The sequence below is a fragment of the Bos indicus genome, chromosome 1, assembly GCF_029378745.1.
Source record: "Bos indicus isolate NIAB-ARS_2022 breed Sahiwal x Tharparkar chromosome 1, NIAB-ARS_B.indTharparkar_mat_pri_1.0, whole genome shotgun sequence".
NCBI lineage: Eukaryota > Metazoa > Chordata > Mammalia > Artiodactyla > Bovidae > Bos > Bos indicus.
Genome location: NC_091760.1, coordinates 143,226,343 through 143,247,752, shown reverse-complemented (window position 1 = coordinate 143,247,752; position 21,410 = coordinate 143,226,343). Strand labels below are relative to the sequence as shown.

The 21,410-nt window shown below is 51.9% G+C and overlaps 1 protein-coding gene across 6 annotated transcripts in view; it reads right to left on the bottom strand.

Annotated features, from left to right (window-relative positions):
- Positions 1-21,410, bottom strand: part of SLC37A1 (solute carrier family 37 member 1) — a 102,684-nt gene that overhangs the window by 5,749 nt on the left and 75,525 nt on the right. For all 6 annotated transcript variants that reach the window (XM_070795364.1, XM_070795379.1, XM_070795353.1 and 3 more), the window contains 8 exons: positions 15,905-16,036; positions 12,932-13,022; positions 9,748-9,810; positions 9,295-9,380; positions 8,195-8,243; positions 6,942-7,015; positions 4,844-4,922; positions 404-501 (listed from right to left, as the gene is read on the bottom strand). In XM_070795364.1, coding sequence (XP_070651465.1) covers positions 404-501; positions 4,844-4,922; positions 6,942-7,015; positions 8,195-8,243; positions 9,295-9,380; positions 9,748-9,810; positions 12,932-13,022; positions 15,905-16,036 — 672 coding nt within the window. The remainder of the gene's footprint in view (positions 1-403; positions 502-4,843; positions 4,923-6,941; positions 7,016-8,194; positions 8,244-9,294; positions 9,381-9,747; positions 9,811-12,931; positions 13,023-15,904; positions 16,037-21,410) is intronic.

Here is a 21,410-nt window from a genome sequence, read left to right as displayed (position 1 = left end):
CGGCGCATGGTCCCCTTTAATCCCCACAGCAACACAGTAATCATGTTCCTGGTGTCCCCGTGCTGCCCACTTCACAGATGGATGCTTTGGAGCAGAGGGGCTCAGGAACCACCCAAGTCATACACGAACCCAGCCACTCATAGCTGACCGGCTCAGGATCCAAGGCCAGGGAGCCCCTGCTCTTGACCTCTCACCCATCCTGCTGGAAACTGCCTGCTGCTGCTCTGGATGCATCAAAGCCAGAGGGAGAAAGAGCCCCGGCCCAGGAGCCTGAGGGACGCATCACCGGCCCAAAGTCCCCTGGGAGCGGCGGGAGTCCACAGGAACAAGCATCCCCAGCGTTTGACCGTGACAACCACAGAGACACTTGTGAAAGCCTTGGAGGAAAAGTGAGGCGACTCACCAGTAAGGCACAGGCGTCTGCGAACATGAGCATGTAGAACACGTTGTTCCATCCTGATGGGGAGATGAGCCCTGCCAGCAGCGGGCCCAGCGCTGCTCCTGGAATGAGGAAATGGACATACATGGTGTGTGCAGAGGACCCTGGACTGCAACCACCCAAATACCCAGGCCCAGTAAACATAAGGGAGTCCTCAACACCTTATTCATAATTAAAACACACACACACACACATTAAGGGGACTTCCCTGTGGTCCAGTGGTTAAGATTCTGTGCTTCCATTGTAGGGGAACAGGTTTGATCCCTGGTTGGAGAACTAAGATCTTTCACACTGCCCCCTCCCTCACAACAGCAGGAATGCTGGGGCACACCCCCATGGGTACTGGGGGTCCCCTCCTCCAGACCCCACTCAGACCCCATAGACCAACAGTTTACACACTCCCCCATGCCTGCTGCACAGAAAAGCATTTTAATGAGTGATTAAGCCCCGTGTTAAACATGAATATATGAGGGGACAGCCAAGGTTCACTCATATCAGAGGAAAGCCTCGCCCTGAAAGAAAACAATCTGGTTCGAGGGGAACCTGGAGGAAATAAACAAACCAGGGAGAAAAACATTCCTAGGAAAGCGTGTCACACTCACGAGAACCACAGAGAATGAAGTTGAAACGTGTGAAACCCCCGCGTCTATGTCTGAAAACCATCTAACACCAGCAACTGCCCAGGATTCAATCTCATAGCACCGCATCCATGAAGAAAGAACGGGAGGGATTAAAAAGGCAGAACGACACCAACGAAGAGAACACTGTGACGGTGAAGATAAAAAGTCGAGTGCAGAAATGGGAAAGGAAAGCCAAGAGCATCTCAGAAGATGGAGGAAAAGAACAAAGACAGTCAGACAGAAGAGAGAACTGGAGGATGACTCCAGAAAGCTAAACATTGACTGGTAAGTTTTCCAGGAAGACAAACAGTGGAGGAAACTTGTTAAAGAGATAACACAGCACAGTTTCCCAGGGATCAAGGGCATCCGTTTCCAGGCTGGGTGGGTCCTGGGTGTCCAGGGCACAGGGGTGGGAGCAGGGATGCAGAGAGGCTGCACAGGTACAGGGAGCTGGGGACCTCTGAGGGGGAAGACCAGAGGTCAGAGGTGGAGTTCTTGCCGAGGGTGACAAGAGGCTTTCCTGTGGTGATGACGGAGCTAGAAGACACTGACTCTGGAGGAAATTCTGGAGGGGGGCGTGGGCAGGGGGCTGTCATTTTGCATTTAGTACAGTTCCTAAGTTTAGATATTTTCTTACATAGTTTCTCAGTTTAGACTTAGGATGCTTTCTAAGGCTATCTGGTTTCTCAAGTGACATCATGTGTTACTTCGAGAAAATTAAAATGAACTTGAAGAACGTCAGGGCTCTAATGAATTGCATAAACATATAGAAACAACCAGCCTGCAGCCCCTGGGGTGCAGCGCTCAGCACTGTGAACACATCACACACATCAGCTGGAGTCCCTGGAACCGTCAGCTCTGGTGAACTGCAAGAAGGCGTTCCGCTCATTAGGCTTCCCCGACGGCTCAGCGGGTAAAGAGACCGCCAGTGAAGCAGGCGATACAGTGGACCCGGGTTCGATCCCTGGGCTGGGAATATCTCCTGGAGGAGGAGCTGGAAACCCACTCCAGTATTTTTGCCTGGAAAATTCCATGGACAGAGGAGCCTGGTGGCTACAGTCCATGGGGCTGCAAAGAGTCGGACATGACTGAGCAGGCTGGCACTTTCGGCTCATTTATAATCAGTCAATCTCTGCCTCCAAAGGAACCAACATTTATGACATTTAACAAACATATAAAGGCATATGCCCTTGAGAATAAGAATTTTGCTGAAACTGTGTGTTCCCACTTGAGCCTTGCTCGGCTTCGGTGTCCTTGGGCAGCACTTAAGCAGAGAAACAACGAGGCAGACGAAGCGGTGGACAAGCCTGCATGCCATTTCCATGGCGATCACCTCCGGGTCCTCATGCACTGGGGCTGGCACAGCCTGGGGGAGTTCGAGTCCAGCCAGACCCTGTCGCCCGGGTGGGAGTCATGATGCTGGATGGTCAGCACTGAACACAGAGGAGCATAGAGGTCGAGGCGGTCTAAGTCGCCCCCTGCAGTCCTTCCGTGGGGGTGGGAGGAGTTCACAGCTGGGCTTTGGTTTCTCCTGTAGCTCAGAGCTGCCCCCGTGCATAGATGCTGAGTCTCCACCCTGGGCCAAGGACTTCTGCTTCCCTCTTGTTTTGGGAAGGAAATCAAGAAATATGTGGCCTTCCAGCTGCTTCATCATTTCCTCTTCTTCAACTCCTCATCTTCTACTTTAAAATCAGTCAGCACTGCCCGCCAAGCTCTGTTTGCTTTCAGAAAAGGGTGTCACAGTGGCAGCCAGGGATGGACTCAGACAGAGGGCTCTGCAGGCAGGAGGTGGGAGGATGCTACCGGGTTGCTCAGCCCCCGAGCACCGCACTCGGCCCAGGAGTCTCCCAATGACCTCATATCTTCCAGGCTGCAGAAGCTTTTCGTGTGCTGTGAGAGCCGGGATAGCAGGCTGGTGGGCAACGAACATCTGTCACGTGACACGACCCTGCCCCCACAGCCCTTTCCCCGGACTTGTCTCAAAGGCTGCAGGAGGAGCCCCCAAAGGGAACGGTCTCCCTGAAGACACCAGAGTGGTGACCACTGTCATAGTGTGGCAGGAGTAGGAGCTGGGGGGCCCTATCTCCATGAGCTGTGAGGGCTGAGGGGGGCCCCGGCCTCTGTCCCCTGAGCCCTCACTTGCAAACCCAGCAGCCTGGACGGGAGACCTTCTGCCCACCCCCCAGGCCTGTCTGCAATCTCCTGCTTTAGAGCCACCCAGCAATGCCCTCCTTGCCCCCTCACTGAGCACCCGCTCCTGGGCTCTGCCGGGGGGGTTGAGAACACAGCAGAAAACGAAACCAACTCCTGTCCTGGGGCTTCCCACCAGGAGCAGGGAGAGGACAGTACAGAGCAGACAGTGGACGGGGCCCCGGAGGAGGGTAGGCCAGGAGACAGGCCCTGAGTCTGGGTGGGGAGGGGTCTGCAGGCCCCAGACAAGGTGGGCCGAAGAGAGGCCAGCATTTGGTGGAACTCACAGAGCCACCTTCATCCAGCAAACGCTTGGTTTACTGCTAGAGGGTGTTCCAGGCCCCCAGGGCCTGCCCCACCTGGCCTGCCCTCTCTCTCACTGCCCCCCTGGCATCAGGCACCTGTGGTGGGAAGCAACATGCTAGGATGCAACCCGAGACCTCCCGGAGAAGCCGCGAGGGCCACACCATCCCACATCCTGCCTCCAGTTCCAGGGTCTGCAGAGCACAGGCGGCTTCGGGGTCTTGGCAGGAGTGGTCCCAGACTGCGAGCTCCCCAGCTGAGCCTCAGGAAAGTTCAAGGACATCCCTGTAAGCCTCCTGACTCGGATCAGGACAGGCTTGCTGTCACCAGGTCCCATGTGCCCAGCTCACAGGGGCCAGGGGCTTGTTTCGCCCCCTTTCTTTCCTCAGAACACGTTGCCATGTTCTCTCCAAGACCCCTGACGGGGCTGGTGACACACGTCTCATGAGCTTTGGAACCCACAGCTCACCTGTCATTTACCTCTCAGTAAGATTCTATCCGAGCTTCCCAGGTGGCGCTAGTGGTAAAGAACCTGCTTGTCAATGCAGGAGATGTAAGAGAGAGATGCAGGCTTGATTCCTGGGTTGAGAAGACCCCCTAGAGGAGGGCAGGCTAGCCACTCCAGTATTCTTGCTTGGAGAATCCCCATGGACAGAGGAGCCCAGCGGGCCATAGTCCATAGGGTCACAAAGAGTCGGACACAACTGAAGCGACTTAGCCCACATGCACTTATGCAAGAATTCCATCCCCCTTGAAATGACAGTGATAAAGAGTCAGCAGACCAGTGGCCTGTGGGCCAGTTTTCCCACTGCTGGCTTGGAGGAAAACCTGGGGCCATGTCCTCTCACGTTGAAGAAACCTTGACCTGCCAGCCACACACCATGTCTCCTCTGGGAGCCTCCCATCAGAGACGATTGGCAGGGCCAGCTGCTCACTTCCCAGGGCTTGCATGTGCTTTGGATCTGCTCACGTTTTAAGGAGGACTGGGACTTTCCTGGTGGTCCAGTGGTTAAAACTCCACACTCCCAGTGCAGAGGGCCCAAGTTCAATTCCTGGTCAGGGAACCAGATCCCACAACTAGATGCTGTAACTAAAGACCCTGCATGCCACAGCTAACACCTGGCACAGCCAAACAAATAAATATTAAATAAACAAGTACATAAAAGAAGAAGGCCAGCTGATCCTGATAACACAAAAGCAGGTGGAATCCAGGGCGTCTGCTAGCTAGACGTGATGACATGGTTTCCCCTTGGACCATGATGAACCTCTTTGGGCTAAAACATCCACGTACCTACAGATCCGGTTCCGTCGATGATGGCGGTCACGGTGGCCAGGGCATGGGAGTTTCCCTTCAGGCTTTTGTGCGTCCCCTGGAGGAGAAGGAACATCAGTGTGAAACACGCCCCAGCAATGGCAGAGTGAGAAATAAACCTACACCTCCTGCACGACAATCCACCCAAATCACTGTGCAAAGCAAAACGTGGAGTCTTTCCATTAGGAGACTGAAGCTCTACTCCATCCCAGACTCATCTTGGAAAAGCATGCAAAGCTTCAAATGTCTTTAATAGTAAAAAACCATCAGAGATATTAATACTTGTCCAAGTGCATTCTGGTTTCCCTGGTAGCTCAGACAGTAAAGACTCTGTCTGTGATACAGGAGACCCGGGTTTGACCCCTGGGTCATGAAGATGCCCAGAGGAGGGACTGGCAACCCACTCCAGTATTCTTGCCTGGGAATCCCATGGACAGAGGAGCCTGGTGGGCTACAGTCCATGGGGTCACAAAGAGTCGGACGCGACTGACAGACTAATACTTTCAAGTGTATTCTAGTTAAAAGAACACTTGGAATTCTCTTCAGTAAACAAGCCTCTCCTTGGCACCATCACTGAGGCACCGTGTCATCCAGCGTGGAAAATGAAAAGACGCACGGTGCTCGTCCCGTCCCCAAGCTGACCACCGGAGCCGGCAGAAAAGGTCGAGGGCGCTCGGGAGCCGGGGTGGGGACGGCATGCTGGACAGACGCTGAGAAGCCTGGCCTCCCTCCCACAAGTCTGTGCACCACGTGTGGGGGACTGCTTGTGGTTTTAAATAAGCTTTTAATTTAGAACAATCTTAGATTCACAGAAAGTGTGCACAGAGAGGACAGAGCTGGTACAAGCCCTGCACTCGCTTTGCCCTGTGTTCACATCTTGCCCTGCTGGGCTACATTTTTCATGACGAATGACCCAATATTGATGCCTCATCACGAAAATCCATGATTTTTTCAGACCTCTGGCTTTTTATCTAGTGTCTAACTGAATCTGTGTCCCAGGAGCCCACCCAGGTCCATGTGTCTCCTGGGGCTCCTCTTGGCTGTGACAGCTTTGCAGACGTTGCTTCTGGGACTTTCCTTGTTTCCCGTGACTGGATGGGTGTGGGTTCTAGGAGGGAGATCACGGAGGTGAAGGACCGTGGGCATCACCTCTCACCCTGCCTCCATGCATCAGCTTGATGCCTCCCTGCTGGTGTTGACTGTGACCTTGGCGGAGGGCAGGGCTGTTGACTTTCTCCCCTGAGAAGTTACTCGATCCCCCCTCCCCACGCTGTCCTCTGTGCTCAGCCCGCCCCTGAGGACAGGGGAGGTGGGCTCCCTGCCCCTGGGCAGAGGACCTGCCTACACCCTTCTGTACAGGACACTGCCTCTCCTCTCCCAGTTATTCATGACACTAATTCCTATCAGGGGCTTTTACTTCAGTGCAGTGCGTGTATCCTGCCGACGTCCACAAGTGGCTCCCATGTGACATGTCTCGTCTTTCCTGTTGGGTAGATGAGACAGCCCTGCCGCCTCTGGGTCCCTCTGGCCTGGAGTCAAAGGCCACCTGTCAGCAGTGCTTCCTCCTGGAAGAACTGGGCAGGAACCGCCATGGATCCCCAGGCCCGCGTGGAGTTCACCACCCTGTGCAGTAAACGTTTCTTTACCACCCTGGCCTCTGCCTTGGAGCATGTCCTCCCAGGGCCAGGACCCCACCTGGCTTGTCCCTGCAGTCCCCAAGACCAGCAGAGGGCTGGGCACAGAGTGGGACACCCATGGCGGGCCGGACTCTGCTGAGGCCCTAAGGATGGGCTCCAGGGGTCACGGCCACTGGCTTCCAGGGCTGCCAGAGTGGCTCAGAGGAGCGAGCCAGATGCTGGCATCAGGCCTTGGGCTGTTGGTTTACAGGACGGGGCGGCTGTGTCCCCTTATCTGCTTCAGAAGACTCTTAGCATCCTTACTGGCCGTCTGCACAGGAGTGCTCGTTCAAACAGACCATTTTGCTATCAGAGACCACCCATCACAACAGTTGTGATGGAAGAGGTGGCCGCCCCGCCAGCACCTGGCCCCGGCTCTGTGATGAGCTGCGCATACTCACCAGGTCGGCAGACACGGCAGTCGTGATGAGTGCGTACGGCCCGCTGACCAGGGCCCCGCTGAGGAGCAGCATGGCTGCAGGAGACAGAAACCCAGAGAGGGGTCAGCCAGCAGAACAGGCCCCTGGGGGAGCCTCTGCTGTCTAAGCTTCTCCCTGTTGGGCATCCTGGCATTGCATGCTGGCCCTGCCCTGAGCTGGACACGGGCCGGTCCTGGGAAGATGCCCACACCACCAGGGAGTGGCCACAGCTGGAGCAAGCATCATAAACATCTTCCGTTAAACTTGCCCCAAAATGGTTGTAGGTCTAATCACACTTTCCCAAAGACTCAAGCCAAGTTCAGAGAACCTGGCCCCTGTTTTCTTGAACCTGGAGAGCAGAAGCCGTGCTGAGAGGAAGCGAGAACCCCGATGTTCAAGCACAGACGTGACCACAGGCGTGACCACAGGTGTGAGCACCCGATGCGGCCACCACCACAGCCTCGTCTGCAGCGGACAGGACTTCCTCTCTGTGCCCACAGCCGCTGATGGCCACCCCCAGGAGACCTGGGGCTCCAGCACAGCCCAGTCCCCGATGGGCGGGACCACCGTGCCCATTCCTGAAATGCAGTCTCCTAACCTGACCCCAGGTTCACGTTCCCGAACCACCCTCTGGGTCACATTGCTCTGAGTGGAAGCTCCTGGACTAATGGGTCACTTCATGGGCCCCTTGCCTCCAGAATTGGCACTCTGGGTAACTTTTAATGGGATCCCTACCAATCTCCTCTGCTGGGTTGTGAGGCCAAAAGAAGCATTTACTCAGTGTCAGAGCCTTAATTTGATAGAGCTGCTTATGGAAAGTTAAAAATAGAGACTGTGCCCAGAGTGGCAGCTGACAGAGCAGCTCAGAGAGCAGCCGCCCCCGGGCTTGTGATGCTGGGGGTGCGGGACTTGGGGACCACAGCTCCAGCTGCTGCCTTCCAGGGGATGTGGGCTTCTCTGAGTGGCTCCTGCACTGGGCACCCAGGGCTTCTCACAGGCCAGCCCCGGGGCCTGAACTCTCCCACACTGGCTCTTAAACCTGCGGCCTCAGTTCCGCAGGCAGGACCCCCGTGGGCCCCTCTGAAAGTACCCCCTCCAAGGAGGAACACAAGGATGATTTTAGCACAGTGCGCAAGCCGCATCTTTGCTTCTTTGCAGATTTTTCAGTTCATCTCACAAAGCCGTGCGGACCAAAAAAAAAACGGCTGAAGGAAAGAAAGACCTCGTAGACTCACCTATGGTGGCTTCCAGCCCCATTCTGCTGATGGAGGAGAAAGCGTAGAGCTGTGAACGGTGTCAAAACAGGAGAGGAACAAAGGTTTACTATGAGTAGCTGAGAGATTTCCCAGGAATGTGTATTTCTGAAAAGTGACTCTTGGGCTGCAACCAGACAGTGGAAGGAAGGCCATGCTGCCCTGGCAGGCTGTCCAAAGACAGGTGTCCAGACGCTTGCAAACTGTCCCCAGGCTGGACGCAGACATGTAGGGTCTGATCGCCCAGTGAGCTGGAAACCCGGGAACGCCCCACCCTGAGCTCCTGGGGGAAGACCCTGGGTTTGGCGCAGCTCTCCCTGAGCCCCGTGTCTCCTCCTGGGCCATAAGCCCTGAACGCCAGGGCCCGGGTGGTGAGGGGAGCCCAGTCAGTGCTTCTGCATCAAGGTTCTTGGAGAGTCTGTGCTGCGCAATGTCCAGGGCCCCAGGACGACTGAAGATTGGATTCTGTTCAGCTCAGTGGAGCAGCAGATGGGCAAAGGAGTCAGCGCAAGTTGATGAGCAATACTACTACATATGATGTTGAGGAAACAGTGACGGTGTAACCATGTTCCCCTTGGCCCTCGCCTTCACCCTGTGAGGTGGTGCTGCCGGCATCCTCGTTTTTCAGATGAGGAAACGGGCTCAGAGGGAGTCACCCGCCCGAGGTCACACACAACTAAACACTTGAAAAGCAATGGAACCTGGGTTATGAGGGGAGGGGTGGTGCTCCCCAGGGAAGTGGGTAGGGCAGACACAGTGGGGGTTCTACAAATGAGCAGGAGCCTGCTGGGGGGAGGGGAAAGGAGGGGAAGGACACCCCAAAGAGAACAGCCCACAAACGCACACGTGGAGGCAGGGAGGAGGGAGGAGCCACGCTGGTGCGTAGTGTGCAGGGCGCAGGAGGCTGGGGGAGGGGAGGCTGAGTGGGGGGCACTGAGCGGGGTGGAGGCGACACCAGGTCCTGGAAACCAGAGCCCCGAGAGGAGCTGCGCCAGCAGCTGCAGGTGTGCGGGTGGGAGGACAGGGGGGCTGATCCGGAGGTGCGGGGGCCGTGATGAGGCGGGAGGGGCTGCCGGGCCTACCGTGGGGGCCGCGAGCAGCAGCATCAGGCCGCAGGTGGAGGCCCTTTTCTCCAGGCGATCGGAGATCACACCTGCCAGGATCCCACCTGCAAGGCAGAGGGAGGGTCCTGAGGGGTGTACGTGCCCAGTGGGGCCCCATGGAGAGGAAGCAGGACCCTCACTGCCGCAACAGCAAGGAGAGGAGGACCTCTTCCCTGGGCCCTTTCCACCCCTTGAGCAGGTTGGCCCCAAAGCCCCTTTGCCTGGGAGCATCCTAGCATCACTGGTCTGTCGCCCACCAGGTATCCTGGTCCCCAGGGAGCCCAGGATGGGGCGTGACGTGCTATCAGAGGTCAGGCACTGGGGGCCTCCCAGTAGGGAGTCAAGTCAAACAGCGTCCAGGCTGAGGGTGTCCATGCATCACCTCGGTGGTGAAGGCTTTTGTCAAAGCAGGACAAGAGGAAACGAACTCACCAAAGATCCCGCCCACGTCGAACAAGGTGGAGAGCTCCCCCGCCTTCTTGACATCAAGGTGATCTGTTGGAATGACAGCAGAGGGTTTAAAGTGATAACCAAGAAGGACCTATTGTACAGTACAGGGAACTCTGCTCAGTGCCACGTGGCAGCCTGGATAGGAAGAGTTTGGGGGAGAGTGGACATATGTATATGTAGGGCAGAGTCCCCTGGCTGTTCACCTGCAACCATCACAGCATTGTTAATTGGCTACCCTCCAAATCAAAATTAAAAGTTAAAAGAAAAAATGATGGCAGAATGTCACCGTGAGAAGGCCGCAGCAGTGTACAAGCGACACACAACATTCTTTTGTTTCACAAGCACGATTTAAACCAAACAGCAATTATGAGATCCATGATCAGATTAGCGGAGAAGGCAATGGCAACCCACTCCAGTACTCTTGCCTGGAAAAATCCCATGGACGGAGGAGCCTGGTGGGCTGCAGTCCATGGGGTCGCTGGGAGTCCGACACGACTGAGCGACTTCACTTTCAATTTTCACTTTCGTGCATTGGAGAAGGAAACGCAACCCACTCCAGTGTTCTTGCCTGGAGAATCCCAGGGACGGGGGAGCCTGGTGGGCTGCCATCTATGGGATCGCACAGAGTCGGACACGACTGAAGCAACTTAGCAGTGGCAGCAGATCAGATTAGCATTAAAATAGTAATTACCAGAGTAGATGGAAAAAAGGAGTGTGCTTTGTGGGCAGACACACAGAAAGTGTGAAAAATGAACACTCCTAACCGAAAGGTGAGGGTTCACCTGGCTCTGTCTAGGTATCACCCCGCCTTTGCTCTGTGTCCCCTCAGGGCAGCTGTGAGGTCAGACTCAGGGCTGCAGGGCACGGCCTGGGGAAGGGCTGGCCCATGGGAGCCCCCTCGACACAGACTGTATGACCCCCCCGCTTTCAGACCTGGGAGGGGCTGGAACCTTCTCCCCCAGAGAAGGAGGCCGAGGTCTCAGGATGCTCAGCGCAGGACTCTGTGTCTCTAACTCCCACCTAGACTGGGTCTCGGCTGACGCTGGATGGTCCCCTCACTGCCTCCGACTCCCATCCCGAGAAACTCTGCCCTGCTGCCTCGGGCTCACATCCCTCTCTGCTGGTCCTTACAACACTGCTAGTGAAACGGAGCAGGACCTTATGGTCCTTCCCCCAGCCCGTGTCCTCCACCTGCCTTCTGTCTGTGGAAAAGCTTTAGCCAAAGAGTGAGTTTAATCAGAGCAGTGAGAAAACGCAGAAACAAAAGAACACAGTCAAATGAGACCACACAATAATAATGCAGCTATTAAGCAAAGTCAAGGACCTCCTCAAGGACTATAGGTAATATTCGGGGCCATCTCCTGTGAGCTGTCTTACAGACACCGAAACTCCCACCAGGTGAAAGAGATTAATGATGACCAGACTGTAGTTGTGACATAAGCTGCCACAATTCCAAGAACTGGCCTCAAGGAAACAGGAACAAACCGATCCTGGAACTGCAGATTCAGTTCAGTTCAGTCACTCAATCGTGTCCGACTATTTGCAACCCCATGAACCGCAGCACGCCAGGCCTCCCTGTCCATCACCAACTCCCAGAGTTCACCCAAACTCATGTCCATTGAGTCGGTGATGCCATCTAGCCATCTCATCCTTTGTCGTCCCCTTCTCCTCCTGCCCTCAATCTTTCCCAGCATCAGGGGCTTTTCAAATGAGTCAGCTCTTCGCATGAGGTGGCCAGAGTATTGGAGTTTCAGCTTCAACATCAGACCTTCCAATGAACCCAGGACTGATCTCCTTTAGGATGGACTGGTTGGATCACCTTGCAGTCCAAGGGACTCTCAAGAGTCTTCTCCAACACCACAGTTCAAAAGCATCAATTCTTTGGTGCTCAGCTTTCTTTATAATATAACTCTCACATCCACACATGACTACTGGAAAACCATAGCCTTGACTAGACGGACCTTTAACTGAAGATTAACTGCACTGAAAACAAGATGACCCTGGTCAGATCACCAATGATCAGTATCCAGATGACTGTCAGAGCTGACTGTGCTGTTTCTGCATGTAGCCCCTCCTTCTATCTATAAAAGCTCTTGCCCACTGGCTAGCCATCAGTTAGCCTTTGGACAGGCAACCCCACCCCTCCAACCCCTGTTGCCAGCATCCAGAATAGAACAAACTCTCCTTTCCACCAACCTTGCCTCTTTATTAGCTTTTGAGCAGTGAGCAGCTCCACCCCGCTTTCAGTTACACTGGGGACATGTGGTCTGTGCTCTGGAGCTTCCACGTCCCAAATTTCTCCTCTTTTCACATTCACTAGGGCACACACCTCCCTGGTTTCTTTGCTTTGTCCTCGAAATCCCTGACTCTGGGGCCCAGAGGCCCTGCTGACTGTCTGGGTCCCTGTCCAGTTGTGGCTGCAGCCCCTACACAGGACCTCTCCTCCAAGAACTGCTGGTCCTTCTCATCTTCCCTGTGTTCACGCCCAGGACATGGGGTATGTGTTACTACAAATGGGTGTGCTGTGTAGTAACCTACAGCTTTAGCCCCTGCTGGACTTCTGAAATGCAGGACAAGCTGTCTGCTTCCCCGGAGTTAGAGCTCAGCTCCAGGAAGCGATTTCTAGGTCAGTCATGAAGGCTGTATTATCTGAGATCCCCAGGGTCTCTCTCCCTGCTCACCAGCTGCTGTGACCAAGTCAGATGCAGCCTAAATTTAAAAGCAGGCTGCCCCAGATAGGAAGCCCTTTGGGGAACCAGTAGCCACAACTGGAGAACACCATGTCAACCCTTTAAACTCCATCTAGGTTCTCATCATGGCAATAAAACATTCCCGTCTGAATTCTCTTTGCCTGTTGTTGTTCAGTTGCTGAGTTGTGTCTGACTCTTCGCGGCCCCAGGGACTGCAGCATGCCAGGCTCCTCTGTCCTCTGCTTTCTCCCAGAGTTTGCTCAGATTCTTGTCCGCTGAGTTGGTGATGCCATCTAAACCATCTCATTGTCTCCACATCTACCTCTTTGTCTGCACGTTTCTACTAATCATGCTATGTGATTCAAGAGCATCATGCATCTCTCTGCTTTCCAAGTTTATAGACACCGGTGGATAAAAGGGAGTCCTGATCACAGCCCTTGAACAGAACCAGCTGTGCTGCTAGCAATGGTACTCACCTACATTTGTGATGTAGAGTGGAAGCCAGAAAAGGAACGTGTAGCTGACCAGTTTCGCAAACAGCAGACACAGAGAGAACTCTATCACGCCCTGAAAGAGAGGGAAGGACAGAAGACAGACCTTGGCGCATGACCCCATAGCAATGGAGCGATGTTCTGAGAGTGAGGATTTGCGAGCAGCTTTTGGCAGGGAGGAGCTCTCTGCAGGAGGCCCCTTTTGTCTTGTCACTTTAGCAAAGCTATAACGTGTTCTTATTGGTGTTGTTCAGTCCTAAGTCATGTCCAACTCGTTGGACGGTAAACTGCCAGGCTTCCCTGTCCTTCACTATCTCCCAGAGTTTGTTCAAACTCATGTCCATCATGTCGGTGATGCCATGCAACCATCTTATCTTCTGCCGCCCACTTCTGCTCTCAACCTTCCCCAGCATCAGAATCTTTTCCAATGAGTCTGCTCTTAGCATCAGGTGGCCAAAGGATTGGAGCTTCAGCTTCAGCTTCAGCATCAGTCCTTCCAATGAGTATTCAGGCCTGATTTCCTTTAGGGTGGACTGGTCCTTGCAGTCCAAGGGACTCTCAAGAGTCTTCTCCAACACCACAATTCAAAAGCATCAATTCTTTGGCACGCAGACTTCTTTACGGTCCAACTCTCACATCCACACAGGACTACCAGGAAAACCATAGCTTTGACTATATGGACCTTTGTCAGCAAAGCAATGCGTCAGCTTTTTTAACACGCTGTCTAAGTTTGTCATAGCTTTTCTTCCAAGGAGCAAGCGTCTTTTAATTTCATGGCTGCAGTCACTGTCCACTACATTTTAACTGAACTTAAACCAGTCGCTCGCATACTCTATTCATTTCTGGCCGAGGCCAGATCTTTCAAATCTTTTAGCTCACACAATACTTTGCCTAACTGGTCAGTTCTTTCCTAGATCAAAGAAATAAAAATGAAGAATAAATAATTAACAGATGACCAGATCTCCTCCTCGGCTTCCCCTTCAGTACTCTCACGAGCAACCTGTGTGAACAATACAGCATCTGGAGGAAGACCACAAAGAGCCGACAAGCCTGCAGGCAGTGGGGGTGATGATGGCCCTGATCCTTCATCTCAGTGATGAACCGAGATTACTCTTTTTCTCTTTAAGAACTTTTGTGGCCTCCTCGGAGTTGGTTTTGGGGACACAAGTCCTCCTCCCTGATTGCTGGCTACTCTGGTTAAAGCAACTTTCCTTTCTATCAGCATTTGCTTCTTAAGTGTTGAGTTCAAGCAGCGAGCAGCTGGACCTGAGTTCAGTGATACCCAGAAGAGAAATGTAGATTCTGATGAGGAAACTGAGGTTTGGGGTCTCATGGCTATTGAGAAATGCTTATATGTTCCATTTTGTGACTATGTTTAGAAAGAGGTGGCCCTTGTGAGATAGTAAGTCCAGGTATTGCTTGGGAAATGAGCGTGAGAAATCGGGTAAACACTAAGGAACCGACTGCTCAGTTGCCGACACCTCGGTTGCTTCTCCCAGGCTATCACAGTGCATAGCTATGCACGCCCTTCAAATCCAAGCAGAGGACACAGTATGCAATTCATGTCAGTGCTCTGGAAGTTAAACAACGTTTTCACAGTCACACCCAGTATGGGCGGTGTGTATAATGCTTACCAAGTGTGTGGCATTGTGCCTGTTGTGTAGTTAATGATCTCATTTGATCCCGAGAACAGCACTAACTAGTTATACAGCCACTGAGCCTGCACTACAGGTGAGGAAACAGAGGCCTAGAGCGGTTACCACCTGTGCCGGGCGTAACCAGCCCGCCCAGGGCAGGCCAGGCCAGGGCTCTGAAGCCTGTTCTTGCCTCCACCCAACTCCTATTTATGGTGGGCACTTAATTCTAGCAGCAGTATTTGACCCAGCTACACAATAAAGGAACAACAGAAAAGTTACTACTTGTTATTAACAAATTTAAAAAATAACTTTTATTTGGAACTAGCATCTCCTGCAGGCCAAACCCCCATATATCTTTGTTAGGGACCCTGGAAAGTCCAGGCTGGACCTTCAGTAGTCTCTTCTGGCAGGAGAGCAGCTCCTGGGCCCTCGGCAGCCCAGTTTTATCTGGGAGCTGGCAGAACTCTCTGTTTAAAGCAGCAGTTCTGAGTTTCTTCACTGGGTGCCATGATGCTGAGGTTCTGGGTGCACTGTTAGGTTTCTGGCTCAGCATAGTTGCTATGGAGCCTCTGGGTTCCCTCTTCCAATTGTCCCCGAGGCCAGAATGAGGGAAGTGCCCCTGCCTGCATCTGTTCCCCTGAACAGGCACCCAAGGGCAGGAGCCAGGTGTTCTAGAGTGTGGCCCCCAGCGGCCAGTGTGCTCTCCCCCTCCTCCTGTCTCTGCTCTTGGCTCCCTGCCTTTGTACCCCTCCACAGCTCCACGTCAGAGGAACACAGTTGCTCCCAGGCCTTTGCACAGCTCCCAGCATGCTCTGCTCTGGCAGCTCATGGACTTCACATCCATAATATACATATATAATATATTTTATAACTATTAACAGGTGAACAAAACACTGCAGCCTTATTCAGCCCTGAGCTGATCTGCTTGCAATTCTGGTTCATGCTATGGATTTCTATGAGCTTCCCAGGTGGCTCAGTGGTATAGAACCTGCCTGCCAATGCAGGAGGCACAGTTTCGATCCCTGAGTCAGGAAGATTCCGCTGGAGGAGGAAATAGCAACCCACTCCAGTATGCTTGCCTGGAGAATCCCATGGACAGAGGAGCATGGCGGGCTACATTCCATGGGGTCACAAAGAGTTGAACAAAACAGCCATAAGGACAGCACTTGGATTTCTAATGTGTAGATAATATGATCATGGACTTCTCCTTTTAAACTTATCAACAGCCCAGTGTCTGTTCACAGCATTATGTGTAATTTGTAGTAAACAGACACTGTTCACTGTTCACAAATGCCCCCTTTCAAGAGGGTCGTGTACTCACGGGAATCTTCAGGGCCCCTGTGAAGCTGATGGCTGCCATGCCGCCCCCGCCGTCTGCCGGGAGGACGACCACGTGGTTCTGGTGGCCCGAGTGTTTCCCATCCGACAGCAGTAGACGCTGCATCTCTGGGTCCTGGAGATGAACCCCGCAGAAAAAGAGAAAGGAAAAGAAGAAGACGTGTTATCAGGCAGTCGACTTGGGAGGTGGGTATGCCTTGGACAACATCCTCACATGGCCACTGTTTTTATGGCCATCAGCATCCACGTGGTTTTGGGAAACATTAATCAAAGACATGCAGAATCTTTTGACTCAACTCTAGGACTCTATTTGCAAAAAATACTTTTCGATGTGGAAAAATACTTATATGATAAAATTAATGTCACACCATTATTGAGAAAAATTGCTGAAGAACAGCCACATAACCAACATATTCTGCAGTTGTAAAAAAAAGGTTGTGAGATTTGAAGACATGAGAAAGTGCTTATGATACATTAAGCAATAAAACATCATTCAAAAGCATTTTCATTATGATCTCATTGAATGTTTAAATATAAACCTATTTAAGTAGGTTAACTATTGGATTTATTTATAGGGAAAAAGAAGCTAAATTCTAAACTGACAATGGTTATCACTCAGTGGTAGAATTATGTGTGAAAGTGAAAGTTGCTCAGTCATGTCCGACTCTTTGCGAGCCCATGGACTCTACAGTCCATGGAATTCTCCAGGCCAGAATACTGGGGTGGGTGGCCTTTCCCTTCTCCAGGGGATCTTCCCAACCCAGGTCTCCTGCATTGTAGGCGGATTGTTTACTGAGCTACAAGGGAAGCCCAAGAGTACTGGAGTGGGTAGCCTATCCCTTCTCCAGAGGATCTTCCTGACCCAGGAATCAAACTGGGGTGTCCTGCATTACAGGCAGATTCTTTACCAACTGAGCTATCAGGGAAGCCCCAGAATTATGTGTAATTTGTATGAAATGTCAGTTAATTTTCTACACGATCCTGTATTTTTTAAGGAGTTCACAAAGGACGTACATGATCACAAACAATATTATTTTAAACTTCATAAACTAATTCCAATATTTCATAAATTTTGATTCTGGACATCCCTAAAGTTTATCATCATTAAAGCAGAGAACAGTGGTCCCCAACTCAGGGTGGGACATCAAGTCAGAGCAAGGATGATTGGAAAATTTCCTTCATAAAGGCACTATGAAGGTCGAAGACTTAAAAAGAGATGTTTCTATGTATTCCAGACTTTCCACAAAATCAAACAGGTTTTATTGATTTATCTCACCCACTCCAGTATTCTTGCCTGGAGAATTCTGTGGACAAAGGAGCCTGTCAGGCTACAGTCCATTGGGGCACAAAGACTGAGTGATTATCACTCACTCACACTATACTGTGCAAGCAGGATTCAAAATGCAGTTAAATTGAAAAAAAAAAAAAATGACAAAGCATTGCCACATCTCTTTCTTGATATCAGAATTCTCTTCTAGTGAAGAACAGAAATTTGGAAAACAGAGTGGCAGGCTGCAGCACGGGCAGCCCCTCGGGCACTGAGCACCCAGCACCGCCCTCTTGGCTGCGTCGCTGAGAAGCCTGGTTCCCGCCATGCATGGCTCGGACATCGAGAGCTGGCCTCTGGTGAGCATGGCCACAGTGAACCGTGTGCTCTGATGCTCCAGGATGCAGACGACAAGCCCCGGCTTGGAACCAGAGCATCCTCCTGAAGACAAAAAATGCCACAGAGGTATATGAACACAGAGACCCTCTATTTGAGTTTCGAGATAAACTTCTCTCGGGAGAAATACACGGCTGTCCTGTGTGTGTGTTAAGTGTTACTTCAGTCAGTTGACACCCAATGGACTATAGCCCACCAGGCTCCTCTGTCCTTGGGGTTCTCCAGGCAAGAGTACTGGAGTGGGTTGCCATTCCCTCCTCCAGGGATCTTCCCAACCCAGGGGTTCAACCAGCATCTCTTACATCTCCTGCATTAGCAGGTGGGTTCTTTACCACTAGCACCAGCTGTCCTGTGTAGGAAACAAAATCAATTGTTCTCAACCCTGGCATCTCCTAGGCACTCTGAGAGACTCCCAGGCTGTACCCTAGACCCAGTATAGCAATCTTGGGAGCAGGCCCCCAGAGAGCCGTTTGTGTCATTAGGCTGAGAACCGCAGGATAGACTGTTTTTAACCACTAAATGTTTTGACAGGTGAACCATGAAATGCAGCCAGATAACGAGAAAATCACTTCAGATGGTGACTGCAGCCATGAAATTAAAAGATGCTTTAGATAGCATATTGAAAAACAGAGACATTACTTTGCCAACAAAGGTCCGTCTAGACAAGGCTATGGTTTTTCCTGTGGTCATGTATGGATGTGAGAGTTGGACTGTGAAGAAGGCTGAGCGCCGAAGAATTGATGCTTTCGAACTGTGGTGTTGGAGAAGACTCTTGAGAGTCCCTTGGACTGCAAGGAGTTCCAACCAGTCCATTCTGAAGGAGATCAGCCCTGGGTGTTCTTTGGAAGGAATGATGCTAAAGCTGAAACTCCAGTACTTTGGCCACCTCAGGCAAAGAGTTGACTCATTGGAAAAGACTCTGATGCTGGGAGAGACTGGGGGCAGGAGGAAAAGGGGATGACAGAGGATGAGATGGCTGGATGGCATCACTGACTCGATGGACGTGAGTCTGAGTGAACTCCGGGAGTTGGTGATGGACAGGGAGGCCTGGCGTGCTGCGATTCATGGGGTTGCAAAGAGTCGGACATGACTGAGCAACTGAACTGAACTGAACTGAACGAGAAAAAAGGAAGAGAAAAAACTGCTCAACCAGGACGGTAGTAATCACAGGTCCAGCAGAGAAACCCACCTGGTCACAGCCCAGGGCTGGCACTGGCCCTTCCTTGTTTAGAACACTGGGTACAGTATTCTGTATGCTGGGTTCAAAGCCCCAGTCCAGCCTCTCTGCCCTAAGCTGTGAGGAGCCCCTCAGGCCGGTCGGGAAGCCCTGTTTTCATTTAAGACAACCTCCTGCCCACACCTGCTCATCCTCTATGCACAACCTGGGGGAGTGAGGAGGGGGTGATTCCAGCCTCCCAGGTCCCGTATTTCGCAGCGTCTGGACGAGGGATCAGTGAGGTCATGGTGGGGGAGGGGGGTCCCAAAGCGAACCAGGAGAGCAAAGCTGCCTCCTTCCGGGAACCAACAGAGACCCCCTGGGGGAACTAGGTACAGAAAGTGGTGTGCCTGGAGCCCCCAGGGCATCTCCTGGGACAGAGAGCCCTCAGTGGGCTGGGGGCTTGTTCAGCCGAGGATCCACACTCTGAGGTTGACACATTCATAGAGCAAAAGGGCTCAGTGTGATGAAAGCAAACACACGCGGGAGTTTGCATGAGTGACCCAGCCTCAGCCTGTGCTGGCCCCACGTGGAGCTGTTGGGTGGAGTAACCTTTATTTCTGTTTTTATTAAAGAATTTCTTATTGGAGTATAAATGCTTTACAATGTTGTGCTAGTTTCTTCTGTATAACAAAGTGAATCAGTTGTATGTATATGTATATATATCCCTTCCCACTTGGACCTCCTTCCCACCCCACCCCCAATCCCATCGATCTCGGGCATTAACCTTTAGCATCTAAACACCCGCTCAGCACCCTTTAAGTGGTTGCTGAGCCACACCCATCAGAAAGACCCTCAGAGGTGTAGGAGAGAGTTGGGCTGGGAGTTTGGGGTGAGCAGATGGAACTTGGAATATACAGAATGGATAAACAAGGTCCTACCATAGAGCACAGGGAATTATATCCAATATCCTGTGATAAACCATAATGGAAAAGAATATGAAAAAGAATGTGTTAATATACGTGTGTATAACTGAGTCACTTTGCTGTACAGCAGGCAATTAACGCAACATTGTAATTCAACTATACTTCAATAAAAATAAAATTTAAAAAGATAAAAAACAGAAAGTGGAAAGAATTATTAAACAAAAGACCCTTAGAGAAGCCAAAGATGACAAAAAAGACACATAGCTATAAGGAAGACAAATGTCAACCATCCGCAACATGACATCATGAAAACCCACAAAGCTGGATGCAGGTCACCACATGGGAAGTGATCCCAGAGCCTCTTTCTCTGTTCCTGTCCTCACCCTACTCCCTTCTTTATGATTTTTTTTTTCCATGAAGTCATTAAGAACCATGCCTGGGGCAGGAAAGGATTAAGCAGTCCCAGCTGAAAAGCCATCGTGGTCAGGGGCCTGGGTGAGGCTCAGCTCTGAGCTGGTCACTCTGTGAAAGGGGACAGCAGGGTGTGCTGTCAAACCTGTGACTCATCCTGCCTGCTGACCTGAGGGCCACCTAGTGCGTGAGCCCTTCCTACGACAGAAGGGAGGGGACCAGGCCTGATTAGTGCGCCGGGGCCAGCTGAAAGGAGACGCCCTTCCACCGCCGCCGACGCCTGCCTGGTTATGTGCACATCAAGGTCAGCCTGAAACAGGACCTACTGGGGCCTCGGAATATGTCAGTGTCTCTTAGGTGACATGTTGGTACATAGACGTTTGTAGAAGAAAAAGGAAGAGGAAGTCCCATCTAGAAGACAAGGCTAGCTTTCCTGGCCAGTAACTACATTAGAGGGGCTTCCCAGGTGGCTCTAGTGGTAAAGAATCTGCCCGCCAATGCAAAAGATGCAGGTTTGATCCCTGTGGTCAAGACTGGGCACTTTCACTGAAGTTGTCTGGGCTCATTCTCTGGTTGGGGAACTAAGATTCCCCTGAGCCACAAGGCATGGTCAAAAGAAATAAATAAAATAAAAAATAAACATACCAGGGCTTCCTCGGTGACTCAGTGGTAAATAATCTGCCTGACAATACAGGAGACACAGGTTCAATCCCTGGTCTGGGAAGATCCCAGGCTGCAGAGCAACTAAGTCCTTTAACCACAACCCGGTGCTCTAGAGCTTGGGAACTGCAACTGCTGAAACCCTCATGCCCTAGAGCCCATTTCTGCAATAAGAGAAGCCACCACAGTGAGAAGCCCTTGAGCTGCAACTAAAGAGTAGGCCCCACTCTCTGCAACTAGAGAAGGCCCACAAGCCCTGAAGACCAGAACAGTCATAAATAAAATTATCAAAAAAAAAAAAGACATATCAATTAAAGGGGCTTCCCTGGTGGCTCAGATGATAAAGAATCTTGCTGCAATGCAGGAGAGCCAAGTTCAATCCTCCTGGGATCCAGGAAGATCCCCTGGAGGAGAGCATGGAAACCCACTCCAGTATTCTTGCTTGGAGAATCCCATAGACAGAGGAGCCTGATGGGCTACCGTCCGTGGAGTCGTAAAGAGTCAGACACAACTGAGCACACACACAGACACACACACAAAACTACATCAGAACACAGGGCCTGGCTCGCACCTTTAGAAAAGGGTAAGTCTTTGGAACAAATGGAGAGGAATTAGAGCCATCTGGACACTGATTAAGACCCGATGCTTTATACCAGTATTTCTGTTCCCCCCA